General features: G+C 39.9%; 1 protein-coding gene across 2 annotated transcripts in view; it reads right to left on the minus strand.

Annotated features, from left to right (window-relative positions):
• Positions 1–23,270, minus strand: part of LANCL2 (LanC like glutathione S-transferase 2) — an 84,153-nt gene that overhangs the window by 8,876 nt on the left and 52,007 nt on the right. The window contains 4 exon segments of one of the 2 annotated variants that reach the window (NM_001102256.2): positions 15,863–16,045; positions 18,973–19,119; positions 20,497–20,644; positions 21,842–22,049. In NM_001102256.2, coding sequence (NP_001095726.1) covers positions 15,863–16,045; positions 18,973–19,119; positions 20,497–20,644; positions 21,842–22,049 — 686 coding nt within the window. 2 annotated transcript variants of the gene reach the window in all.

A 23,270-nucleotide genomic window follows, 5' to 3' on the forward strand; every position in this document is an offset into this window, starting at 1 on the left:
ATGTCTGACTCTCTGCAACCCCATGAACTGCAGCATGCCAGGCTTTCCTGTCCTTTGCTATCTCCCAGAGTTTGCTCAAACTCACATCCATTAAGTCAGTGATGCCATCCAACCATCTTATACTCTGTCGCCCCCTTCTCTGCTTGCCCTCATTCTTTCCCAGCATCAGGGACTTTTCCAGCAGAACTGGCTCTTCACATCAGGTGGCCAAAGTACTGGAGCTTCAGCTTCAGCATCAGTCCTTCCAATGAATATTCCGAGTTGATTTCCTTTAGGATTGACTGGTTGGATCTCTTTGAAGTCTAAGGGAGTCTCCCAAGAGTCTTCTCCAACACCACAGTTCAAAATCATCAATTGTTCAGCACTCAGCCTGCTTTATGGTCCAACTCTCATATCCACACACGACTACTGGAAAAAACATAGCTTTTGACTACACATTATGTCAGTAAGGTGGCTCAAACAGTAAAGCATCTGCCTACAATGTGGGAGACCCGGGTTCAATCCCTGGGTTGGGAAGATCTTCTGGAGAAGGAAATGGTAACCTACTCCAGTACTCTTGCCTGGAAAATCCCATGGACAGAGGAGCATGGTAGGCTCCTACAGTCCATGGGGTCACAAAGAGGACACAACTGAGTGACTTTACTCACTCACTCACTCACTCACTCAATTTGTCAATAAAGTGATGTTTCTGCTTTTAAATATGTTGTGTAGGTTTGTCATAGCTTTTCTTCCATGGAGCAAGTGTCTTGCATGGCTGCAGTCACTGCAGTGATTCTGGAGCCCAAGAAAATAAAGTCTGTCATTATTTCCATTGTTTCCCCATTTATTTGCCAAGAAGTGATGAGACTGGATGCCATGGTCTTGGTTTTTTTTGTTTTTTTTTTGAATGCTGAGTTTTAAGACAGCTTTTTCACTCTCCTCTTTCACTTTCATCAAGAAGTTCTTTAGTTCCTCTTCGCTTTCTGCCATTATAATGGTATCATCTGCATATCTGAGTTTATTGATATTTCTCCTGGCAATCTTGATTCCAGCCTGAGCTTCATCCAGCCTGGCATTACACATGACGTACTCTGCATATAAATTACATAAGCAGGGTGACAAAGGAGCCTTGATGTACTCCTTTCCCAATTTGGAACCAGTCTGTTGTTCCATGTTCGGTTCTAATTGTTGCTTCTTTACCTGCATACAGGTTTCCCAGGAGGCAGATAAGGTAGTCTGGTATTCCCATCTCTATACTAATGCATATATATGGAATTTAGAAAGATGGTAATGACAACCCTGTATGCGAGACAGCAAAAGAGACACAGATGTATAGAATAGTCTTTTGGACTCTGTGGGAAAGGAAGGTGGGGGATGATTTGGGAGAATGGCATTAAAACATGTATAATATTATATAAGAAATGAATAGCCAGTCCAGGTTCGATGCAGGACACAGGAAGCTTGGGGCTGGTGCACTGGGATGATCCAGAGGGATGGTATGGGGAAGGAGGTGGGAGGAGGGGTTCAGGATGGGGAACACGTGTACACCTGTGGCGGATGCATGTTGATGTATGGCAAAACCAATACAATAAAGTAAAAAAGAAAGAAAGAAAGAATTGTCCACAGTTTGTTGTGATCCACGCGGTCAAAGGCTTTAGCATAGTCAACAAAGCAGATCTTTTTTGGAATATCCTTGCTTTTTCTATGATCCAGCAGATGTTGGCAATTAGTTCTGGTTCCTCTGCCTTTTCTAAGTTCAGCTTGTACATCTTAAAAGTCCTCAATTCATGTACTCCTGAAGCCTAGCTTGGAAGAGTTTGAGGATTACCTTATAGCATATGAAATGAGTGCAACTGTACAGTAATTTTAACATTCTTTGGCCTTGCCTTTCATTGGGATTGGAATAAAAACTGACCTTTTCTAGTCCTGTGGCCACTGCTGAGTTTTCCAAATTTGCTGACATATTGAGTGCAGTACTTTCACAGCATCATATTTTAGGATCTGAAATAGCTCAGGTGGAATTCCATCACCTCCACCAGCTTTGTTCGAAGTAATGCTCCTAAGACCCACTTGCCTTCGCACTCCAGGATGTCTGGCTATAGGTGAGTGATCACAGGATCATGGTTATTTGCATCATTAAGATCTTTTTTGTGTAGTTCTTCTGCGTATTCTTGCCACCTCTTCTTAATCTCTTCTGCTTCTGTTAGGTCCGTATTGTTTCCTTATTCCTTTATTGTGCCCACCTTTGCATGAAATGTTCCCTTGGAATCTCTGATTTCTTGAAGAGATCTCTAGACTTTCCCATTCTATTGTTTTCCTCTATTTCATTGCAATGATCACTGAGGAAGGCTTTCTTATCTCTCCTTGCTATTCTTTAGAACTCTGCATTCAGTTGGGTGTATCTTTTCCTTTCTCCTTTGCCTTTTGCTTTTCTTCTTTTCTCAGCTATTTGCAAGGCCTCCTCATACAACCACTTTGTCTTGCTGTTATATTTCTTTTCTTGGGGATAGTTTTGGTCACTACCTCCTGTACAACACTATGAACCTCCATCCATAGTTCTTCAGGCATTCTGTCTACCAGAACTAATCCCTTGAATCTATTCATCACCTACACTGCACACTCATAAGGGATTTGATTTAGGTCATACCTGAATGGCCTCATGGTTTCCCATACTTTCTTGTATTTTGCAATAAGGAGCAGATGGTCTGATGCATAGTTAGCTCCAGGTCTTGTTTTTGCAGACTGTGTAGAGCTTCTCCATCTTTGGGTGCAAAGAATATAATCAATCTGATTTTAGTACTGATGATGTCCACATGTAAAGTCATCCCTTCTACTGTTGGAAGAGCGAGTTTGCTATGACCAGTGTGTTCTCTTGGCATAACTGTGAGCTTTTGCCTTGCTTCATTTTATACTCCAAGGCCACATCTGCCTGTTACTCCAGGCTATCTTTTGACTTCCAACTTTTGCATTCCAGTCCCCTATGATGAAAAGGACATCATTTTTTTTTTTTTTGGTGTTAGTTCTAGAAGGCCTTGTAGGTCTTCCGAGAATCATTCCAAGTTCAGCTTCTTCAGCATTAGTGGTTGGGGCACAGACTTGGATTACTGTGATGTTGAATGGTTTGCCTTGGAAATGAACCGAGTTCATTCTGTTGTTTTTGAGATTACACCCAAGGACTGCATTTCAGACTCTTCTGTTGAATATGATGGCTACTCCATTTCTTCTAAGGGATTCTCACCCACAGTAGTAGATACAATGGTCATTTGAATCAAATTTGGTCACTCCCGTCCATTTTAGTTCACTGATTCCTAAAATGTCAAGTTCACTCTTGCCATCTCTGGTTTGACCACATCCAACTTATCTTGATTCACGACCTAACATTCCAGGTTCCTATGCAATATTGTTGCTTACACATCTTACTTTACTTTCACCACCAGACACATCCACAACCAGGTGTCATTTCTGCTTTGGCTCACCCTCTTCAATCTTTGTGGAGCTATTTCTCTGCTCTTGCCCTGTAGTATACTGGACACCTACTGACCTAGGAGGATCATCTTTCAGTGTCATATCTTTTTGCCTTTTCATGCTATTCAACTATACTCCAATTAAAAAAAAAAAAAGAGAGAGAGTGAACAGAAGGTGCCAGTGGTTCCAGAGCCCACTGAGATCACACTCTTTCATGTCTAATCCTCTGAAGAGTGACTCTAACTCTTTGGAGCCACTGGGCTGGAACATACTCTCTCCCTCCCTCAGACCTGGTCACTGAGACCTTGCTCCTCTCTCTCCTCTGTAGAACCCTGCTGTGGACTTCAAGGTATGAAATAAATTTCAGAGTTTTTTAATCTTGTGAACTTTTCCATTGAGCTATAACATTCTGATATTACTCCCTTTTCCAAGGGAAAATGGGTTGCCTTTTTTCTTCTATGGTTTAATACATGACTATAGGGAACAGTTTGTGGGGTGCAAATCATTATGTCTTATTGCCATCAGATCAGATCAGATCAGTCGCTCAGTCATGTCCTACTCTTTGCGATCCCATGAATCACAGCACACCAGGCCTCCCTGTCCATCACCAACTCCCGGAGTTCACCCAGACTCACGTCCATCAAGTCAGTGATGCCACCCTGCCATCTCATCCTCTGTCGTCCCCTTCTCCTTTTGCCCCCAATCCCTCCCAGCATCACAGACTTCCAATGAGTCAACTCTTCACATGAGGTGGCCAAAGTACTGGTGTTTCAGCTTTAGCAGCATTCCTTCCAAAGAAATCCCAGGGCTGATCTCCTTTAGAATGGACTGGTTGGATCTGCTTGCAGTCCAAGGGACTTTCAAGAGTCTCCTCCAACACCACAGTTCAAAAGCATCAATTCTTCAGTGCTCAGCCTTCTTCACAGTCTAACTCTCACATCCATACATGACCACAGGAAAAACCATAGTCTTCACTAGACGAAACTTTGTTGGCAAAGTAATGTCTCTGCTTTTGAATATGCTATCTAGGTTGGTCATAACTTTCCTTCCAAGGAGTAAGCGTCTTTTAATTTCATGGCTGCAGTCACCATCTGTAGTGATTTTGCAGCCCAGAAAAATAAAGTCTGACACTGTTTCCCCATCTATTTCCCACGAAGTGATGGGACCGGATGCCATGATCTTTGTTTTCTGAATGATGAGCTTTAAGCCAACTTTTTCACTCTTTACTTTCACTTTCATCAAGAGGCTTTTTAGATCCTCTTCAATTTCTGCCATAAGGGTGGTGTCATCTGCATATCTGAGGCTATTGATATTTCTCCCAGCAATCTTGATTCCAGCTTGTGTTTCTTCCAGTCCAGTATTTCTCATGATGTACTCGGCATATAAGTTAAATAAACAGGGTGACAATATACAGCCTTGACGTACTCCTTTTCCTATTTGGAACCAGTCTGTTGTTCCATGTCCAGTTCTAACTGTTGCTTCCTGACTTGCATACAAATTTCTCAAGAGGCAGGTCAGGTGGTCTGGTATTCCCATCTCTTTCAGAATTTTCCACAGTTTATTGTGATCCACACAGTCAAAGGCTTTGGCATAGTCAATAAAGCAGAAATAGATGCTTTTCTGGAACTCTCTTGCTTTTTCCATGATCCAGTGGATGTTGGCAATTTGATTTCTGGTTCCTCTGCCTTTTCTAAAACCAGCTTGAACATCAGGAAGTTCACGGTTCACATATTGCTGAAGCCTGGCTTGGAGAATTTTGAGCATTACTTTACTAGCATGTGAGATGAGTGCAAGTGTTTATCATTCCCTCATAAACACTGAATAACAATATCCGCTCCAAGGAAATGAAGGCTTTTTCCCTTTCTTCTTAAAGCTTTCATCTTTTTATCATATATTTCCTTTATCTTCTTCAAAATTGTTTCAACTATTAAAATTAAAGCCTTTAAGGAAAATATGAGAAAAGGAAAAAATATGAGCTCATATTCAGTGAAGCTGGATTGGTGACAGGGTTTCGACTTGCCAAGAAACACACACGACACAAAGTTAATAAAACTACTTAAGTTTTTTTTTTTAATTCTCACAAGCAGAAGTGAAGTTTCAGGTGATTCCTTTACTAAGACCTCTTCCAGAAATAATACTTACTTTATTAACTTACAGTATTTCACTAGTTAATTTAAAAAATAATTCCTAAGAGGCATTCTCCTTGTAAGTCTTGGAGAGATGGAATCCCATAACAACAACAACAAAAGCAACTTCAGGTTTTTTCTTTTTTTTTTTTTTAACATCTTCCACTTAGCAGCCAATTTGATGGGGTGGAAGAATTGAGTTTTCCTAAGTATAGAGCAGTATTCATCTCCATCACTGCTTTTGCTTATTGTTGTGCATGCTCAGTTGTTAATTCATATCTGACTCTTTGCAACCCCATGGACAGTAGCCCACTAGGTTCCTCTGTCCATGGGATTCTTCAGGCAAGAATACTGGAGTGGGTTGCTATTTCCTCCTCCAGGGATCTTCCTGACCCAGGGATAGAACCCACATCTCCTGAATTTGCAGACAGATTCTTTACCACTGAGTCTTATTGTTAGGCATTCTTAAAGTGGTAGGAAATTTCTGGATCAGTTATTACAAAATCCCTGTTCTCTGAAGTTTTTGGAATAATAAAGAAATGTCCGCAGAATTGATTTAAATGTTCATGATAAGGACAGCATTCCTCCCAAATCACGACAAGATGCAGAAGGAAGACTGAAGCACCACCCAGAGCGATGGCTTCAGATTTTGCCCATGAAAATTACCATTGTTGGAACAACCAGAAAATAACCAAAATATTCACCTACATTAGGAAAAGGTCCCTGGTATGTAACGTAGATGAACCAGTACTCCCAAAATGTCAAGCTCACCTTGAAATCTATAAAGCACTTTGGTACAAAATACCCACACACTAGTGCCACAGGAATATGAAACAGTAGGAATTCTACTGTTAAATTTTATTGGTTCATTTGGATGTCAATTTTATTGGTTCATTTGGATGTCATCATCATCACAGAGAACTGCAAGAAATTTCCTTAAATCAGGAAAAAGATACAAAATCTCTGTTACCATAAATACCACAACAATCAACAAACTGAAGGCTGTTTGCCAGACATGCATTCCTTGCACGAATCACCTCTTTGACAATGGACCACCCTCTCCTAAGTAATCTGCTGAATAAGCCAAAGCCAGATCAAAGGAGTTCCAGCTGGTGCATTCAAGTGTGTGGTTCCAGGCAGAACAACCTGGTGCCTGTATGGTGCTAAGTACCTGAGGCAGGGCCTGAGGTATGAGACATTTAGCAACATGTTGGGATCCAAAAGTATACGCTACAACTAAAATATACTGTCCTTTATTTTCCATTAAAAAAAAAATGAAGGTGAAATAAAGACAAATGATAAGTAACAACTGATAATCAATGTGTTGTTACCAAACTGACTATAAGAAATGCTAAAGGAAGCTCTTCAGCCTGAAGGAAAGATCTGGATCTTCAAGAAGGAATGAAGAGCACTCTAAAGAGCAAATACACAAATAAATATGAAAGACCATCTTCTTTGTCTTAATTTCTTTAAAATATTACTTAAAAAGCAAAAATTATAAAACTAAATTATATCACTGGTTTTTAACATTTGTTGATTTATACATCTGACAGATGTAATAAAGATATACAGAACTGCAGTCAAGAGAACTTGGCCCTTACTTCTTTCTTCTTTTTTATGTGAAATGTACAATGTTAATTCTAAGGAGACTGTGAAAAGTTAAGGATGTACATTGCAATTTCTATATTGAAATATTAAAGATGTATATTTAGCAACCACTAAAAAATGAGTGGCGAGTGGCCAAGAAGAGCTACCCCACGTCCAAGGTCAGGACCAGTGGCCGTGAGGAGATACCCCACGTCCAAGGTCAGGACCAGTGGCCGTGAGGAGATACCCCACGTCCAAGGTTAGGACCAGTGGCCGTGAGGAGATATCCCACGTCCAAGGTCAGGACCAGTGGCCGTGAGGAGATACCCCACGTCCAAGATCAGGAGCAGCGGCTGCACTTTGCTGGACCGGCCGAGAGGAGATATCCCACGTTTGGGGTCAGAGAAACCCCAGTAGGATGGTAGGCACTGGAGCAGCTGTGAGGAGATACCCTACGTCCACGGGCAAAGGAGAAGCACCAGCAAGGTGGTAGGAGAGGCGAATTCGCACTTAGAATCAAACCCCGTTCCCGCCAGAGACGCTCAGAGGGCTCAAACAAACCTTGTGTGCACCAGGACCCAGGGGCCCCACAGAGACTGAGACAGAACAGTGTTTGAGCCTGTCCTGTGGAGGTACAAGTCCGTGGTGGACTGTCACAGGGACAGGGGCTCGGGTGCAGTAGACCTGGGTATGGCTAAGCCCTCTTGGAGGAGGTCGCCATTAACCCCACCACAGAGCTGCCAGAACTTACACAGAACTGGAAAATAGACTCTTGGAGGGCACAAACAGAACTTTGTGCACCAGGACCCAGGAGAAAGGAGCAGTGACCCCATAAGAGACTGACCCAGACTTGCCTGTGAGTATCCAGGAATTTCCAGTGGAGGCGTGGGTTGGTGCTGGCCTGCTGCAGGGTTGGGATCACTGAGTGTAGCAGTACATGCATAGGATCTTTTGAAGGAGGTCACCATTACCTTCATTACCTCCACCATAGTTTGAAAGTGAAGTCTCTCAGTCATGTCCGACTCTTTGAGACGCCATGGACTGTAGCCTACCAGGCTCCTCCGTCCATGGGATTTTCCAGGCAAGAATACTAGAGTGGGTTGCCATTTCCTTCTCCAGGAGATCTTCCCGACCCAGGGATTAAACCTGGGTCTCCTACATCTCCTACACCACAGAAGTCATTCCACCATAGTTTGGCCCTAGATAAATAGCAGGGAGGGAACACAGCTCCAGCCATCAATGAAAAACTGGATTAAAGATTTACTGAGAATGGCCCCACTACTCAGAATAAGACCCAGTTTCCCCCTCAGTCAGTCTCTCCCATCAGGAACCTTCCGTAAGCCTCTTATCCTTCTCCATCAGATGGCAGACAGACTGAAAACCACAATCACAGAAAACCAACCAATCTAATCACATGGACCACAGCCTTGTCTAACTCAATGAAACTATTACCATGCTGTGTAGGGTCACCCAAGACAGACAGGTCATGGTGGAGAGTTCTGACAAAATGTGGTTCACTGGAGAAGGGAATGGAAAACCACTTCAGTATTCTTGCCTTGAGAACCCCACAAACAGTATGAAAAGGCCAAAAGATAGTACACTGAAAGATGAACTCCCCAGGTCAGTAGATGCCCAATATGCTACTGGAGATCAGTGGAGAAATAACTCCAGAAAGAATGAAGAGACAGAGCCAAAGCAAAAACAACACCCAGTTGTGAATGTGACTGATGATGGAAGCAAGGTCCGATGCTGTAGAGTAATATTGCATAGGAACCTGGAATGTTAGGTCCATGAATCAAGGCAAATTCAGTTCAGTTCAGTCGCTCAGTTGTGTCCAACTCCTTGCGACCCCACGAATCACAGCATGCCAGGCCTCCCCATCCATCACCATCTCCCAGAGTTCACTCAAACTCACGTCCATCAAGTTGGTGATGCCATCCAGCCATCTCATCCTCTGTTGTCCCCTTTTCCTCCTGCCCCCAATCTCTCCCAGCATCAGAGTCTTTTCCAATGAGTCAACTCTTCGTATGAGGTGGCCAAAGTACTGGAGTTTCAGCTTTAGCCTCATTCCTTCCAAAGAACACCCAGGGCTTATCTCCTTTAGAATGGAGACTGGGAGTGGTCAAACAGGAGATGGCAAGAGTGTGAACATTGACATTTTAGGAATCAATGAATTAAGATGGATGGAATGGGTGAATTCAACTCAGATGATCATTATATCTACTACTGTAGGCAAGAATCCCTTAGAAGGGATTCTTCATCATAGTCAACAAGAGTTCAAAATGCAGTACTTGGATGCAATCTCAAAAACAACAGAATGATCTCTGTTCATTTCCAAGGCAAACCATTCAATATCATGGTAATCCAAGTTTATGGCCTGACCAGTAATGCTGAAGAAGCTGAAGTTGAATGGTTCTATGAAGACCTACAAGACCTTCTAGAGCTAACATCAAAAAAGATGTCTTTTTCATTATAGGGGACTGGAAAGGAAAAGTAGGAAGTCAAGAAACACCTAGAGTAAAAGGCAATTTTTGCCTTGGAGAACAGAATGAAGCAGGGCAAAGGCTAACACAGTTTTGCCAAGAGAACACACTGGTCATAGCAAACAGCCTCTTCCAACAACACAAGACAAGATCTACACATGGACATCACTAGATGGTCAACACCGAAATCAGATTGATTATATTCTTTGCAGCCAAAAATGGAGGAGCTCTATACAGTCACCAAAAATAAGACCAGAAGCTGACCGGCTCAGATCATGAATTCCTTATTGCCAAATTCAGACTGAAATTGAAGAAAGGAGGGAAAACCACTAGACCATTCAGGTATGACCTAAATCAAATCACTAACGATACACAGTGGAAGTAAGAAATTGATTTAAGGGACTAGATCTGATAGAGTGACTGATGAACTATGGATGGAGGTTCATGACATTGTACAGGAGACAGGGATCAAGATCATCCCCAAGAAAAAGAAATGCAAAAAAGCAAAAAGGCTGTCTGAGGAGGACTTAGAAATAGCTGTAAAAAGAAGAGAAGCAAAAAGCAAAGGAGAAAAGGAAAGATACACCCATTTGAAAGCAGAGTTCCAAAGAATAACAAGGAGAGATAAGAAAGCTTTCCTCAGTGATCTGTGCAAAGAAATAGAGGAAAGCAATAGAATGGGAAATACCAGCGAAAATTATACAGAGTGAAGTAAGCCAGAAAGAAAAACACCAATACAGTATACTAACGCATATATATGGAATTTAGAAAGATGGTAACAATAACCCTGTATACGAGACAGCAAAAGAGACACTGATGTACAGAACAGTCTTTTGGACTCTGTGGGAGAGGGAGAGGGTGGGATGATTTGGGAGAATGGCATTGAAACATATATAATATCATACATGAAACGAGTCGCCAGTCCAGGTTCGATGCATGATACTGGATGCTTGGGGCTGGTGCACTGGGACGACCCGGAGGGATGGTACGGGGAGGGAGGAGGGAGGAGGGTTCAGGATGGGGAACACATGTATACCTGTGGCGGATTCACGTTGATATATGGCAAAACCAATGCAATATTGTAAAGTTAAAAAATAAAAAAATAAAAATAAAAGGTAGAATCTTAAAAAAAAAAAAAGAAAATTAGAGATACCAGGGAATATTTCATGAAAAGATGGGCTCGATAAAGGACAGAAACAGTATGGATCTAACAAAAGCAGAAGATATTACAAAGAGGTGGCAAGAATACACAGAAGAACTATACAAAAAAGAGCTTCACAACCCAGATAATCACGATGGTGTGATCACTCACCTAGAGCCAGACATCCTGGAATGTGAAGTCAAGTGGGCCTTAGGAAGCATCATTACGAACAAAGCTAGTGGAGGTGACAGGATTCCAGATGAGCTATTTCAAATCCTAAAAGATGATGTTGTGAAAGTGTTGCACTCAACATGCCAGCAAATTTGGAAAACTCAGCAGTGGCCATAGGACTGGAAAAGGTCAGTTTTCATTCCAATCCCAAAGAAAGGCAATGCCAAAGAATGCTCAAACTACCACACAATTGCACTCATCTCACACGCTAGTAAAGTAATGCTCAAAATTCTCCAAGCCAGGCTTCAGCAATTCATGAACCATGAACTTCCAGTTGTTCAAGCTGGTTTTAGAAAAGGCAGAGGAACAGAGATCAAACTGCCAACATCTGCTGGATAATCAAAAAAGCAAGAGAGTTTCAGAAAAACATCTATTTCTGCTTCATTGACTATGAGAAAGCCTTTGACTGTGTGGATCACCACAAGCTGTGGAAAATTCTGAAAGAGATGGGAATACCAGATGACCTGACCTATCCCTTGAGAAACCTGTATGCAAGTCAGGAAGCAAGAGTTAGAACTGGACATGGAACAACAGACTGGTTCCAAATAGGAAAAGGAGTACATCAAGGCTGTATATTGTCACCCTGCTTATTTAACTTATACGCAGAGTACATCATAAGAAACACTGGGCTGGATGAAGCACAAGCTGGAATCAAGATTGCTGGGAAAAATATCAATAGCCTCAGATATGCAGATGACACCACTCTTATGCCAGAAAGTGAAGAAGAACTGAAGAGCCTGTTGATGAAAGGTAAAGAGGAGAATGAAAAAGTTGGCTTAAAGCTCAACATTCAGAAAACGAAGATCATGGCATCTGGTCCCTTCTTCATGGCAAATAGATGAAGAAACAGTCGCAGATTTTATTTTTTGGGCTCCAAAATCACTGTAGATGTTGACTGCAACCATGAAATTAAAAGACGCTTACTCCTTGGAAGGAAAGTTATGACCAACCTAGTCAGCATATTAAAAAGCAGAGACATTACTTTGCCAACAAAGGTCTGTTTAGTCAAGGCTATGGTTTTTCCAGTAGTCATGTATGGATGTGAGAGTTGGACTATAAAGAAAGCTGAGCACCAAAGAATTGATGCTTTTGAACTGTGGTGTTGGAGAAGACTCTTGAGAGTCCCTTGGACTGCAAGGAGATCCAACCAGTACATCCTAAAGGAAATTAGTTCTGAATATTCACTGGAAGGACTGATGCTGAAGCTGAAACTCCAATTCTTTGGCCACCTGATGAAAAGAACTGGCTCATTTGAAAAGACCTGATTGATTGATGCTGGGAAAGACTGAAGAGGGAGGAGAAGGGGACGACAGAAGATGAGATGGTTGGATGGCATCACCGACTCAATGAACATGAGTTTGAGTAAACTTGGGAGTTGGTGATGGACAGGGAGGCCTGGTGTGCTGCATGCAGTCCATGAGTTGCAAAGAGCCAGACATGACTGAGCGACTGAACTGAACTGAAAAAAATGTGCAAACAGATACAATTTAAGAGTCAACAGAGACATTAAAATGGAATTCCTGAAAAAATCCAATTAATCTCTCCTACCTCCCTAAAAGGGATGAAAAAAAAAAAGTAGGGGGAAAAAAGTCGCAATATGTAGCCAATAGAAACCATAAGGAAAAATGGTAGAGCTAAATCCCAGCCATGTAAATATTATTAAACTAAACTTCCAAATTAAAGGCTGAGATTGTTAAAACTGCATTGCTAGACGAGGCCCAACTATGAAGCGACGCACTTTAAATATAAAAACATCAAAAACTATAAAACATTGCTGACCTAATAGAAAGAAAATAAAAACAGCGGAAACCATATTTGTGGATAGGAACACTCAATATTGATATCAAATCACCAAAACTAATCTATAAATTGACTGCAATCTCAGTCATAATCCCAATAGGCCTCTTTTGCAGAAGTTGACAAACTGATTTCTAAATTTTATACTGGAATGCAAAGGATCTAGGATATTTAAAACAGTTTTGCAAAAGAAAAACAAAGCTGAAGTCTTAAATTACCTGAGTTTAAAGCGTAAAGCTAGAGTAACCCAAACAAGATGGTATTATGATGACAGATAAAGAGGCCAAAATAACAGAATAGCAAGCTCAGATATAAACCTGTGCTTACTGGGTAATCGATCTTTGAATTAGTGCCTCTATAGGTTCCAAATCAATTGGGGAAATAAGTCTTTGCAACAAACAATGTGGGAACAATCAAATATTCCTACAGTGAGAAAATGAGCCTCAGTCCTTCACACAGTATATAAAACTTAATTTGAGACAATTCTAAATATAAAATCTAAATCCATGAAGCATGTAGGAGAATACTGTCTGTATAACCTGGGAATGAGTAAAATTTCTTAGACAAAATTCAGAAAGTAACTGCCATTAAAAAAAATAAAACAAAATACTGATACGGTAGACCTCACCAGAATTTAAAACTTGATTCTTTAAAAGATACCACACAGAATATTAAATTAGGCTGACTACAGACTGAGAGAAATTATTTCTAAAACATATCTGCAAAAGGGCTTATAACTAGAACATAGGAAGAATTTTTATAACTTAATAATAAAAAGATAAAAAAATAAAACAATGTGGGAAAAAGATATGAACAGACACTTAACAAAAATATACAGTTAACCCTTGAACAATATGGGGGCTGGGGTACCAGCCCCCACCTAGTTGAAAATCCCTGTGTAACTTTACAGCGGGCCCTACCTGTATGCCATTCTGTATCCTCATTCAACCCATCGTGGACTGTGTTGTACCACAGTACTGTGTTTATTGAAAAAGATTCAAATATAAGTGGCCCCACAAAGCTCAAACCTGTGTTGCTAAAGGTTCAACTGTACGAACAACCCATAAGCACAAGCAAAATTGCTCGATTTAATTAATCATCAGGAAAACATAAATCAAGACCAGAATGAAATACCCACCAGAAATGAAGATAACTTCCAACACCAAGAGTTGGCAGCGACGTGCAGCAGCTGGAATTCTCTTACACTGCTGACTGAACGTAAAAGTGGTACATCCCTTTAAGAAGAGGCCTAGCAGTGTCTTAGAAACTAAACAAGTCACCTTCCGATCGAGCAATTCCACTCCTAGTTATCACCCCCAAAGAAATGCAAACATGTGTCTACAAAAAGGCCTGTACACGTGTTCACTATAGCTTATTCACAGTAGTAAAATAACCAGAAAAAACTGAAAGACAAAGGGATAAATTAATATGTCAATATGATGCTTCGTATCAGGAAGGTACCAGAATCTTGAGGAAGAAGGAAAGAAAGTATAGTTTGAAAATAATCTCTCAAGGTGACTCTGACAAACACCACCTAGAAGAAAGATATTCCATGTTAGAAATAATCAACTAACAAATGAGTTTTAGAGAATAATTTATATGAAAACATTTTCTCATGAAACGTGAAGGTCAAGAGTTGACCATCAAGATGCATTTCTAACAGTTCTACTGTGGAAATTACAGAGCAGGATTGTGGGTACAGGAAGGAAGGGTATGGTTTTTTCACATATTTAGCCCAGAATCAAAGGATAACTTTGATATCACTTTGCTGTGACTTACATGGTTTTCTTGGGAAACATATTTACTTTTTCAAATATAACTTTATTTGACCAATGTTAGTATTTGTTTATTAGTGGCTGAGTCCACACAAACTGCTAGTGCCCTAAGACCTGAATGTGTGGTTAGAAGGTGGAAGACTTGTTACTATAACCTATAACTTACCATAAAGAACTGATGGTAGAAAAGTGAAAGTGTTAGTTGCTCAGTCATGTCTGACTCTTTGCAACTCCATGGACTTATAGTCCACTAGGCTCCTCTGTCCATAAGATTCTTTAGGCAAGAATACTGGAGTGGGTAGCCACTCCTTTCTACAGAGGATCTTCTCAACCCAGTAATCAAAACCAGGTCTCCTGCACTGCAGGCAGATTCTTCACCATCTAAGCTACCACAGAAACTCACTGACTGTAACTATTCATCAAAACAGCTTCCACCCATGAGGTCCACAAATGTCCACAAAGGTAACTGTTAGGAAATCACTTTCAATTAACAAAATACCTAATACATCACAGAAATAGTATTAAAGATCTTGACATTTTTTCCAAGACCATTTAAAATACTACATAATTTCAAATAATACATGTTCATACCAACAAGCATATGCCCTATGTGAAATGTGAGTAGCATCTACAGGAGGGAAAAATCAAACATCAACCATTACAAAGATGCATTAAAAGAAAAAATTTCAATAGCAATCTTAAATGATAATTTCAATTTACATGGTAATTTTAAATCCAGGAGAGAAATAACAGTATTCTTAACACTGTGCACAGACAGATTGAGAGTCTACTACAGTTCATCAGTAAAGGCATTGCCAAATTTCCAATAATACCCTGTATGTGTGAAAATTTGAACGCCATGTCCATCTTTCATAAATAATTTTATAATAATTTTAAATTCAGATTTAAAATTCCCCAAATCATCATCATCATCCTGCAACAAAGGTTAATTCAAGGAAGGAGATGAAATGATGTGAAGTCAAACAAAAAGCACTGTGGCTATAATGCTACCTCCTACCTTACTGGTTATACTTCTGTCAGCTAGGTTTTCTTTTACACATAAATATAATCCCTGTTAAGACACACATACACACTTACAGCTCTAACTATAGTGGTGATGAACAGTGAAATAAGATTTTCTGCTTACTAGTAGAAATATTAGCCCTAAAAGGTTTTTAGTTTGCAAGCAACTGTGATTATCAAGACCAAACGGAAAACTCGGTGGTGAGCAGTGTGTGTGTGCACACCGGATGCTAAGGACACAGCCTGAGCACTGACCTTGTGCGCCTGCATGAGCACGTGGATGACGCCAGGCGCGCCGTGGCACCAGTGCACCAGGCGGTCTGTCTCATTGCTTAGTGACGACGGGTAATTCCCAGATCGGAATCTTTTGTGGCGCATATAGTCAATACTAGGTTTCACCATTTCTGTCAAGGTTTCTTGGTCCACTTTTGCTGCTGGCTTTTAAACAAATAAAAAATTTAATTAATTTTTCCAAAAGTTTTTTTCTTTTTTAACCTATATTGTGGCTAATATAGTTAAGCATCAATTACCTAGAATACTGAGGAACATATAAAACTAGAATTAATTTACCTCTCTGGTTACTTAAGGCCTGGGCAGACTTTTGCATCAATGCTTGCTGAGGCTGCAGATGAAGCTGAAGGCTGTCTGCTGGGGATTCCCTCTTGCTCAGGGGAGGCCTTCAACTGACTGGATGAAGCCCATCCACAGTGCAGAGAACAGACTTCTTTACCAGAAGTCAACCTGTTTAAATGTAAACATCACCTATACACCCTCATGGAAATAATGTCTGACTAAATGTCTGGGCACCACAGCCCAGTCAGGTTAACACATAAATTTAACCATCACAGACAGCTGGGGACTTTCATATACCTATATCTGCAAATCTTTTATCTGAGCTGTTTCTGCAAGAGACTTGAATTCCCTATGTGAGGTGGTGAGGCACTGACAGCTGGGCTGGGGGAAGGTGCTGGGGAGAGGCTGGCTGTGGCCACAGCAAGGTCTCCTTGCTGACCGTGGGAACAGTCATGAAGCCCCGCCTCCAGTTCTGTGCTTCACTTCAGACTCATCTATACCTGGCTTTCTGGAGTTAAAAGAACTGGGTTTACTCTTTCAGTCTACTTCCTGTTATCTCTAGTCACCTCGCTGTGCAGGGTGATGATCCCTGCAGAGGCCCAGGTGGGCTCCACAGAGATTTTCAAAGATGCCCTCCTGTGGCCCAGACTCACTCTCCACCTGCATACATGTCTGGCACTGCATTTGAGAGCACCTTAAATTCCTGAGTGCGGGGCTTAAATTCCTGGCTTGCTTCTTGCTGGCATCCTCTTCCGCAGGCAGCTTGTGCAACCATCCTGTCCTCTCCGGTCGCCTATTCTTTCTTTGTTCCTTCATCTATTCTCAGTCTACATACTTGTCTAGTGGGGCTACAGAAGTCTCCAAGTCTCATCAAAGAAGCTGGGTGTCAGTTTCTTGCTTTCCTTGATGTTTTGACATGATTTTCAAGAAGAACTGTTCTTTATTCTTCATTGTAAAAGTGGAGTTCAGTTCAAGTGATATTTTGAAAGTTTTTGTGTATGCTGTTCTGTGGTTTCAAATGAAATCACACGGGAGCCCCTGCAAGGTCAGGCTGGCACCGCTGGGGAGAGGCATGCACGGCCAGCTTCACGAGACCAGCTCTGGCCCATCACTGCTTAGTGATCAGGAAGAGAACGCTGACATCAATTTCTAAATAGCATCCTTTACAAAAGAGTGTCTCTATGTTTGTCACTTTAAAAGTAGGTGAGTTGAAAATTTTATGATTTGTGATTCTCTCAAGGAACCCCCTCATCTCTAGCAAAATTAAACACCCAAAACTAAATTATTGGTGATTTTCTTATGATTATGTTCCCCCTAAAGGTTTTACCACTTTTAAAAAAGGTTCAAAGGCCACTGTTATAAATGTTTTTCTGAGAAAATAGAGAAAAACAGACAATCTACCAACTGTCTAGAACAAAATTGCCATTTTAAAATGAGACATGGAATTCTGGCTGCTTGGGAACATGTCTGAACTAAGACAAAATTCACAAATTAGAATACATAGGTGTTTTACTTTCTACAATGATAACCAAATATACTTAATCACCAGAGAAAGGAGTTCTAGTCCTGGGCAGATAGGAATTTTCTATTTTCCTTTAGTGAGTACCAGCATGATGCAAAAGATAAAAATAAAAAAGGAATTTGTAAGTAAAAATTTTAAAAAGGAATATACGGTCTTTTAATTAAAAAGATCTAAATTCTAATCCATGTTCCTTGACATACTAGCTTTGTAATTTTGAATAAGTTAATAAAGTACTCTGTTATGGGTATGGTAGAATAAAAAAAGGCTTAATTGGAAAAAAAAAAAAAAAAAAGTACAGCCAGACCTTGTTTTATTGTGCTGCACTTGTGTTTTTAAAAAACTGAAGGTTATGGCAACTCTGAATCAAACAAGACTACTGGCACCACTTTTTCCAACAGGATTTGCTCATTTTGTTTCTCTGTGAAACATTTTGGTAATTCTCACAATATTTCAAACTTTTTCATTGTTATTACATTTGATATAGTGATATACGATCAGTGACCTGTGATGTAACTACTGCAAAAAGATTACCACTCACTGAAGTTTCAGATGATAGTTTAGCATTTTTTAGCAATAAAGTATTGTAAAATTCAGGTATGTACATGTTTTTTTAAGGATCTAATAATAGTATTGCACATTTTAAATAGACTACACTATAATGTAAACATAACTTTTACACGCACTGGAAAGCCAAAAAATGTATGACTTCCTTCATTGTGACATTTGCTTTCCTGCAGCAGTGTAGAACTGAACCTTCGATGTTGCTGAGGTCTGCCCACAGACGAGGGGCTTGCAGGCCATAAGGCTGGAAGCAGGCTGAAGCAATATTTGGTGCAAAGTCTTTGACTATCTGATGGAAGTGTCAGTATGTGATTCAGCAGACAAGGGTGATTCAGAGACAAGATCATAACCACAATAATAAACTAGTTAAAAATTTTCAACACAACTGATACCAAGTTGGGGTTATTTGAATATGAAAAAGCTTCTGCCCTAGTCTGCATTCTAGAAGCCTTTTCTGCTTCTTGAAGGTTTTCCCCAATTAAAAGAGCAGGGAAAAATGGACAGAAATAAAGTGTGGGCCACAGACACCGTATCCAGCACAAAACTGCACACAGAAGTACTCTCTCTCAGGAGGTCCCTGCTTGAGGATCCATGATTCTTATTTCATTTCAGCCTGCTTGGTTTGTGGTAAAATTTCAGTTCCTATTCTCGATTCAATCTGGTATTTTATAATGTGGTTACTACACTGGTATTACAGACTGTCACTCACCTGCATTAACATGTAGTAGATCCCGGCCATGCCATGGGCTGCTCCAACATACTGCTTCCTGTGCCACTGATACAGCAGGGGACAGCGCTCTACCTTCTTCTCTTCCTTGGACAAAGCTTTGCCCGATTCAATGATAGCATTGACTACCTACACAGATGATGATACAGGTAAGTCTAGAAAACTTACATCTAATCTGTTTTACTTTAATTAACAATAACAGCATGTCTTTATATACATAGATTACTTAATCTGAAAATCTTTATATACATAGATCACTTAATCTGAAAATGTTTAATCTTTAATACATAGATTACTTAATCTGAAAAGATAAGCACCATTATCTTTATTAATCAATAAATACAGTCAGGGAGAAATCAGAAGACAATCTCAGAGTAGAAAAAGATATTAAGAATCAGAACCAAGAGATCAAAAGGTCTTTGTATGGACAGTTTACTAGAACCTAGAAAAACTTCCTATAAAAACTGTCCTGGACTACTTAGACTCAATATTTTCCCCCAAAAGGCAAGTACAGTTGGTCCTCCATATCTGCTGTGGGTTTCACACCCATGGAATCAACCAACCTCTGAAAAAAATATTGGGGAAAATATATTCCAGAAAGCTCCAAGAAGCAAAACTTGAATTGGTGGCATGGAGACAACTGTTTACACAGCATTTTACATACATACATACCATACGGTGTTAGGTATGAAAAATAATCTAGAGATGATTTAAAGTACACAGGAGGATATGCATAGCTTACATGCAAATACTATATCACTTTATTAAGAGACTTCAGCATCCTGGCATTTGGTATCCAGAGGGGGTCCTGGAATCAATCCCCAGCAGGTACTAAGGGATAACTGTACACCCACCAATGCTGGAGGAACTGGCTTTATTTATGAAAGATTACAGCAACGAGTTTGCTGCAGGATTTTAGAATGACTATGTGGCAAAGTAGTATTTAACTGTTTCCTCATATCCTCTCTCCCCTCATACTTTTGGTAACAGGGCTCCAAATTTTAGTGAGATATATCGCCTCAGAGATACAGACAGGGGGACACAGTCATCTGACGGAGTTCTAGAAGTAGGATGTGCGCACAGGTGAGGTGGGCAACTTCTGGTTCCTCCACGTCCTCACCACCCCCTGGGCTGGGGGCTCTCAGTGCCGTGCAGATAAGGGCATGGCCCAAGGATAAGGCAGAACAAGAGAGAAGCTGGTCCCTAGCCATATTCACCTTGATTGCCTATCAGTTCAGATACCTCATGAAAGAGAAATAAACATTCTCTCTTCTTTAAGCTAGTGTTTGGTTCTAGTAAAAACAGCTGAATTAATACAAACTTAAATTAAAAAAAAAAAAAAATCCCCAGAAGAAAAAATAAAAGAGCTATTTATTAATTTTATGAGAGGCCTTAGGAAATTACTCTTACCTAGAGGCAGAGTCCAACTACTACTATAGCTCTATGCTAGCAGACAGGCTGCCTGATGGAAAGGAGAGGACTCCCCAGCCCGCGGCCCCACAGTACCTCTTTGATAGCTGACTCACACACAGCGCCTGGACCTATCTCCGTGTTCACGTAGAGTAAGGCGTACAGATAACCTGCCCGTCCATAAAGCAGCTCATCAGGAAGGTCTGAATCTCGACAGACGATGGTTCTCTGGAGTTGCAAAAGTCTACCCAACAAGAAAAAGTCTGTTTTCCCAGAGAATGTCTAAAATACCTCTTCCTGCAACTGCAAGTAACCCTATAACTTTAGGAATTATCCGTTATTATTTTTCATTTAAAAATGATTTTTTAAAATATCAAAAAAGACGGAAAACAACAAAAACTTCCACTACAAAACCAAACAAAAGCTTCTCTCTCAGATACCAAAATTAATAATAACACATCTTGCTGTTCAAAAGTTCTACATTTACTAATATATCTAAACTTTATAGGAATATATACATATAAGAGAAGATACTCAGTTTTGAAACCCAGAATTAAAAGAAAGTGATTAGAAATTTTAATAAAAATCTTACTAAAATGTAGCCAATGGTTGAGAATTAGCTTGAGTCACCCCATGGTTAACTAACATTAACTGACCAGCACATGCCAGACACTTCACTAGACCATGGCAGTGAGCTCTGATTCAAAAGAGAATATAAACCAATACATGCAATAAAAACTTACATTCTCTGTATTTCATAACAACTGAACCAAAGAATAACTCAGTTATTATAGTGAATCTAAGTCTTATAAGTTAATTTTCATGCACTGAGGGCAACCAAAAATTACTTAGGAAAAAACATGTTTACTCTCTTCCCTCAAATTAAGACAAACACATGCTTGGATAGAAAAGGAGCAAACAATCCCAATATTGAAGGCTCAAGATTAATTTTCAAACTTTTTTCTACTTGGAGAGAACTATTTGCAAGAGCAGGCGAATTAAAAGAGACACTGATGTATAGAATAGTCTTTAGGACTCTGTGGGAGAGAGAGAGGGTGGGATGATTTAGGAGAACAGCACTGAAACATGTATAATATCATATATGAAACGAGTCGCCAGTCCAGGTTCGATGCACGATACTGGATGCTTGGGGCTGGTGCACTGGGACAACCCAGAGGGATGGTATGGGGAGGGAGGAGAGAGGAGGGTTCAGGATGGGGAACACGTGTATACCTGTGGCAGATTCATGTTGATATATGGCAAAACCAATACAATATTGTAAAGTTAAAAAATAAAATTAAAAAAAAAAGAGTGTAAATAAACTGCATTGGATAAATTGCAAAAAAAAAAAAAGAGAGAGAAAGTCATTTTCATTTTTTGAGTTTCTTTCAACATCAATACTGAGAATTTGGAGAAAGCACTTCCAGTAGTAAAAACTCACTTTGTGATGCATTCCTGGGACTCACAATCACTTTTGAGTTTATGATAAACAACAGCTCCAACGGCCAGGGGCCCAGCATCTCCACAGAGGAAAGTGACCCTTCGGCCATTCAGATTCCGAAGTGTTCTCTTTACGTAATCCAGGGATCGGAGCAAATAGGACTGGTCACATGTGACCCGGTACAACTGCAGGTACAAAAGGGCTATGCCTGGAATAGTCCCCCACCCCCACAAAAAAAGACAAGCATTATAGCCTTTCCTTTTTATCATCAGGACATTAATTCACAATTACATGAAACTCCTACACAAAGTCTACACTTCTGAAGGGGTAACATTAAAAAAATCACATATGATATGTTTCTTAAAAATGAGGGGGAAAAAAACCCAGGGTAGAAATAAATTCAGACAAGTTTAAATGGTGCCAATTGCTCTAACACAATGATTCAGTAACTCCTAGATAAGGGGAAATGTAAGACTTCCCATTCATTCCCCTTCAATTTTCATTTGTCTCAAGGTTGTACTTATTTTCCTTTGCGAACTTGGGTCCTCTTCTTCTTAATTCTCATATAATAATGTCCTCCTCCTATATCTTATGCCAAATTACACGATTGCTTTTCTGAATTTTATACCCTCTTCTTTCCAATACCTATTTCTCACAATTTTTCAATTTTCTTTAGTGACCAACCAACCAGTTATCCAGCTCATCATTTATGGAAGAGCCACATGATGAAGTTTAAGGTAGTGAATTCACAAGACATAGCTGTCACCTACCCAACTTTCCTGTGTTAGATTAAAGAACAGATCTGGTTACTCAAGGGAACCAGAGAGGTGTCTTTTTCTGAAAATCGAAGGAGGATGAACTATATGGCTTCTAAGGCGGCACGCATTCCTGGGCTCAAGAAGTCAATGTGATGGCTAAATAATATATCAATCTGTATAAACATATACCTAATAAAATATACTCAGGAAAAAGTATTTAAAAAAACTGATATGCTGGTCAAAAGGCCAAAAATAAATCTATTAATGTTTGAATTGAGGTTCACTAATATTCTGTTCTTTATCTGATATCCTATTTTTATTTTTTACTTTTCTTTTAAATGTCTCAAAATAGGTAGCTTCTCTCTTCTTTAATTTTGCTATTCAAGATATCCTACTTCCCTTTGAGATTAACTCTTAACACCCACATATATTTTTTGAAAAGTCCTTTTATCATTATCCATTGTTTTTATAAGTCATTGTGTCAAACAGATAGAAAAGGAGCACATTAATAAGCCCTAAAAAGATCCTTCCATATGATTCAATTATGATTTCGAGTGTGTGTTTTCTGTATTCAAAAACTGAAATTATAAATATATAGAAAACAAGTTCAATACCAACAAATTTCAAATATAATAATCACTATAAAAGGTTCACCAGTACTTCCTTACTGA

Source organism: Bos taurus, chromosome 22, assembly GCF_002263795.3.
Source record: "Bos taurus isolate L1 Dominette 01449 registration number 42190680 breed Hereford chromosome 22, ARS-UCD2.0, whole genome shotgun sequence".
Classification (NCBI taxonomy): Eukaryota; Metazoa; Chordata; class Mammalia; order Artiodactyla; family Bovidae; genus Bos; species Bos taurus.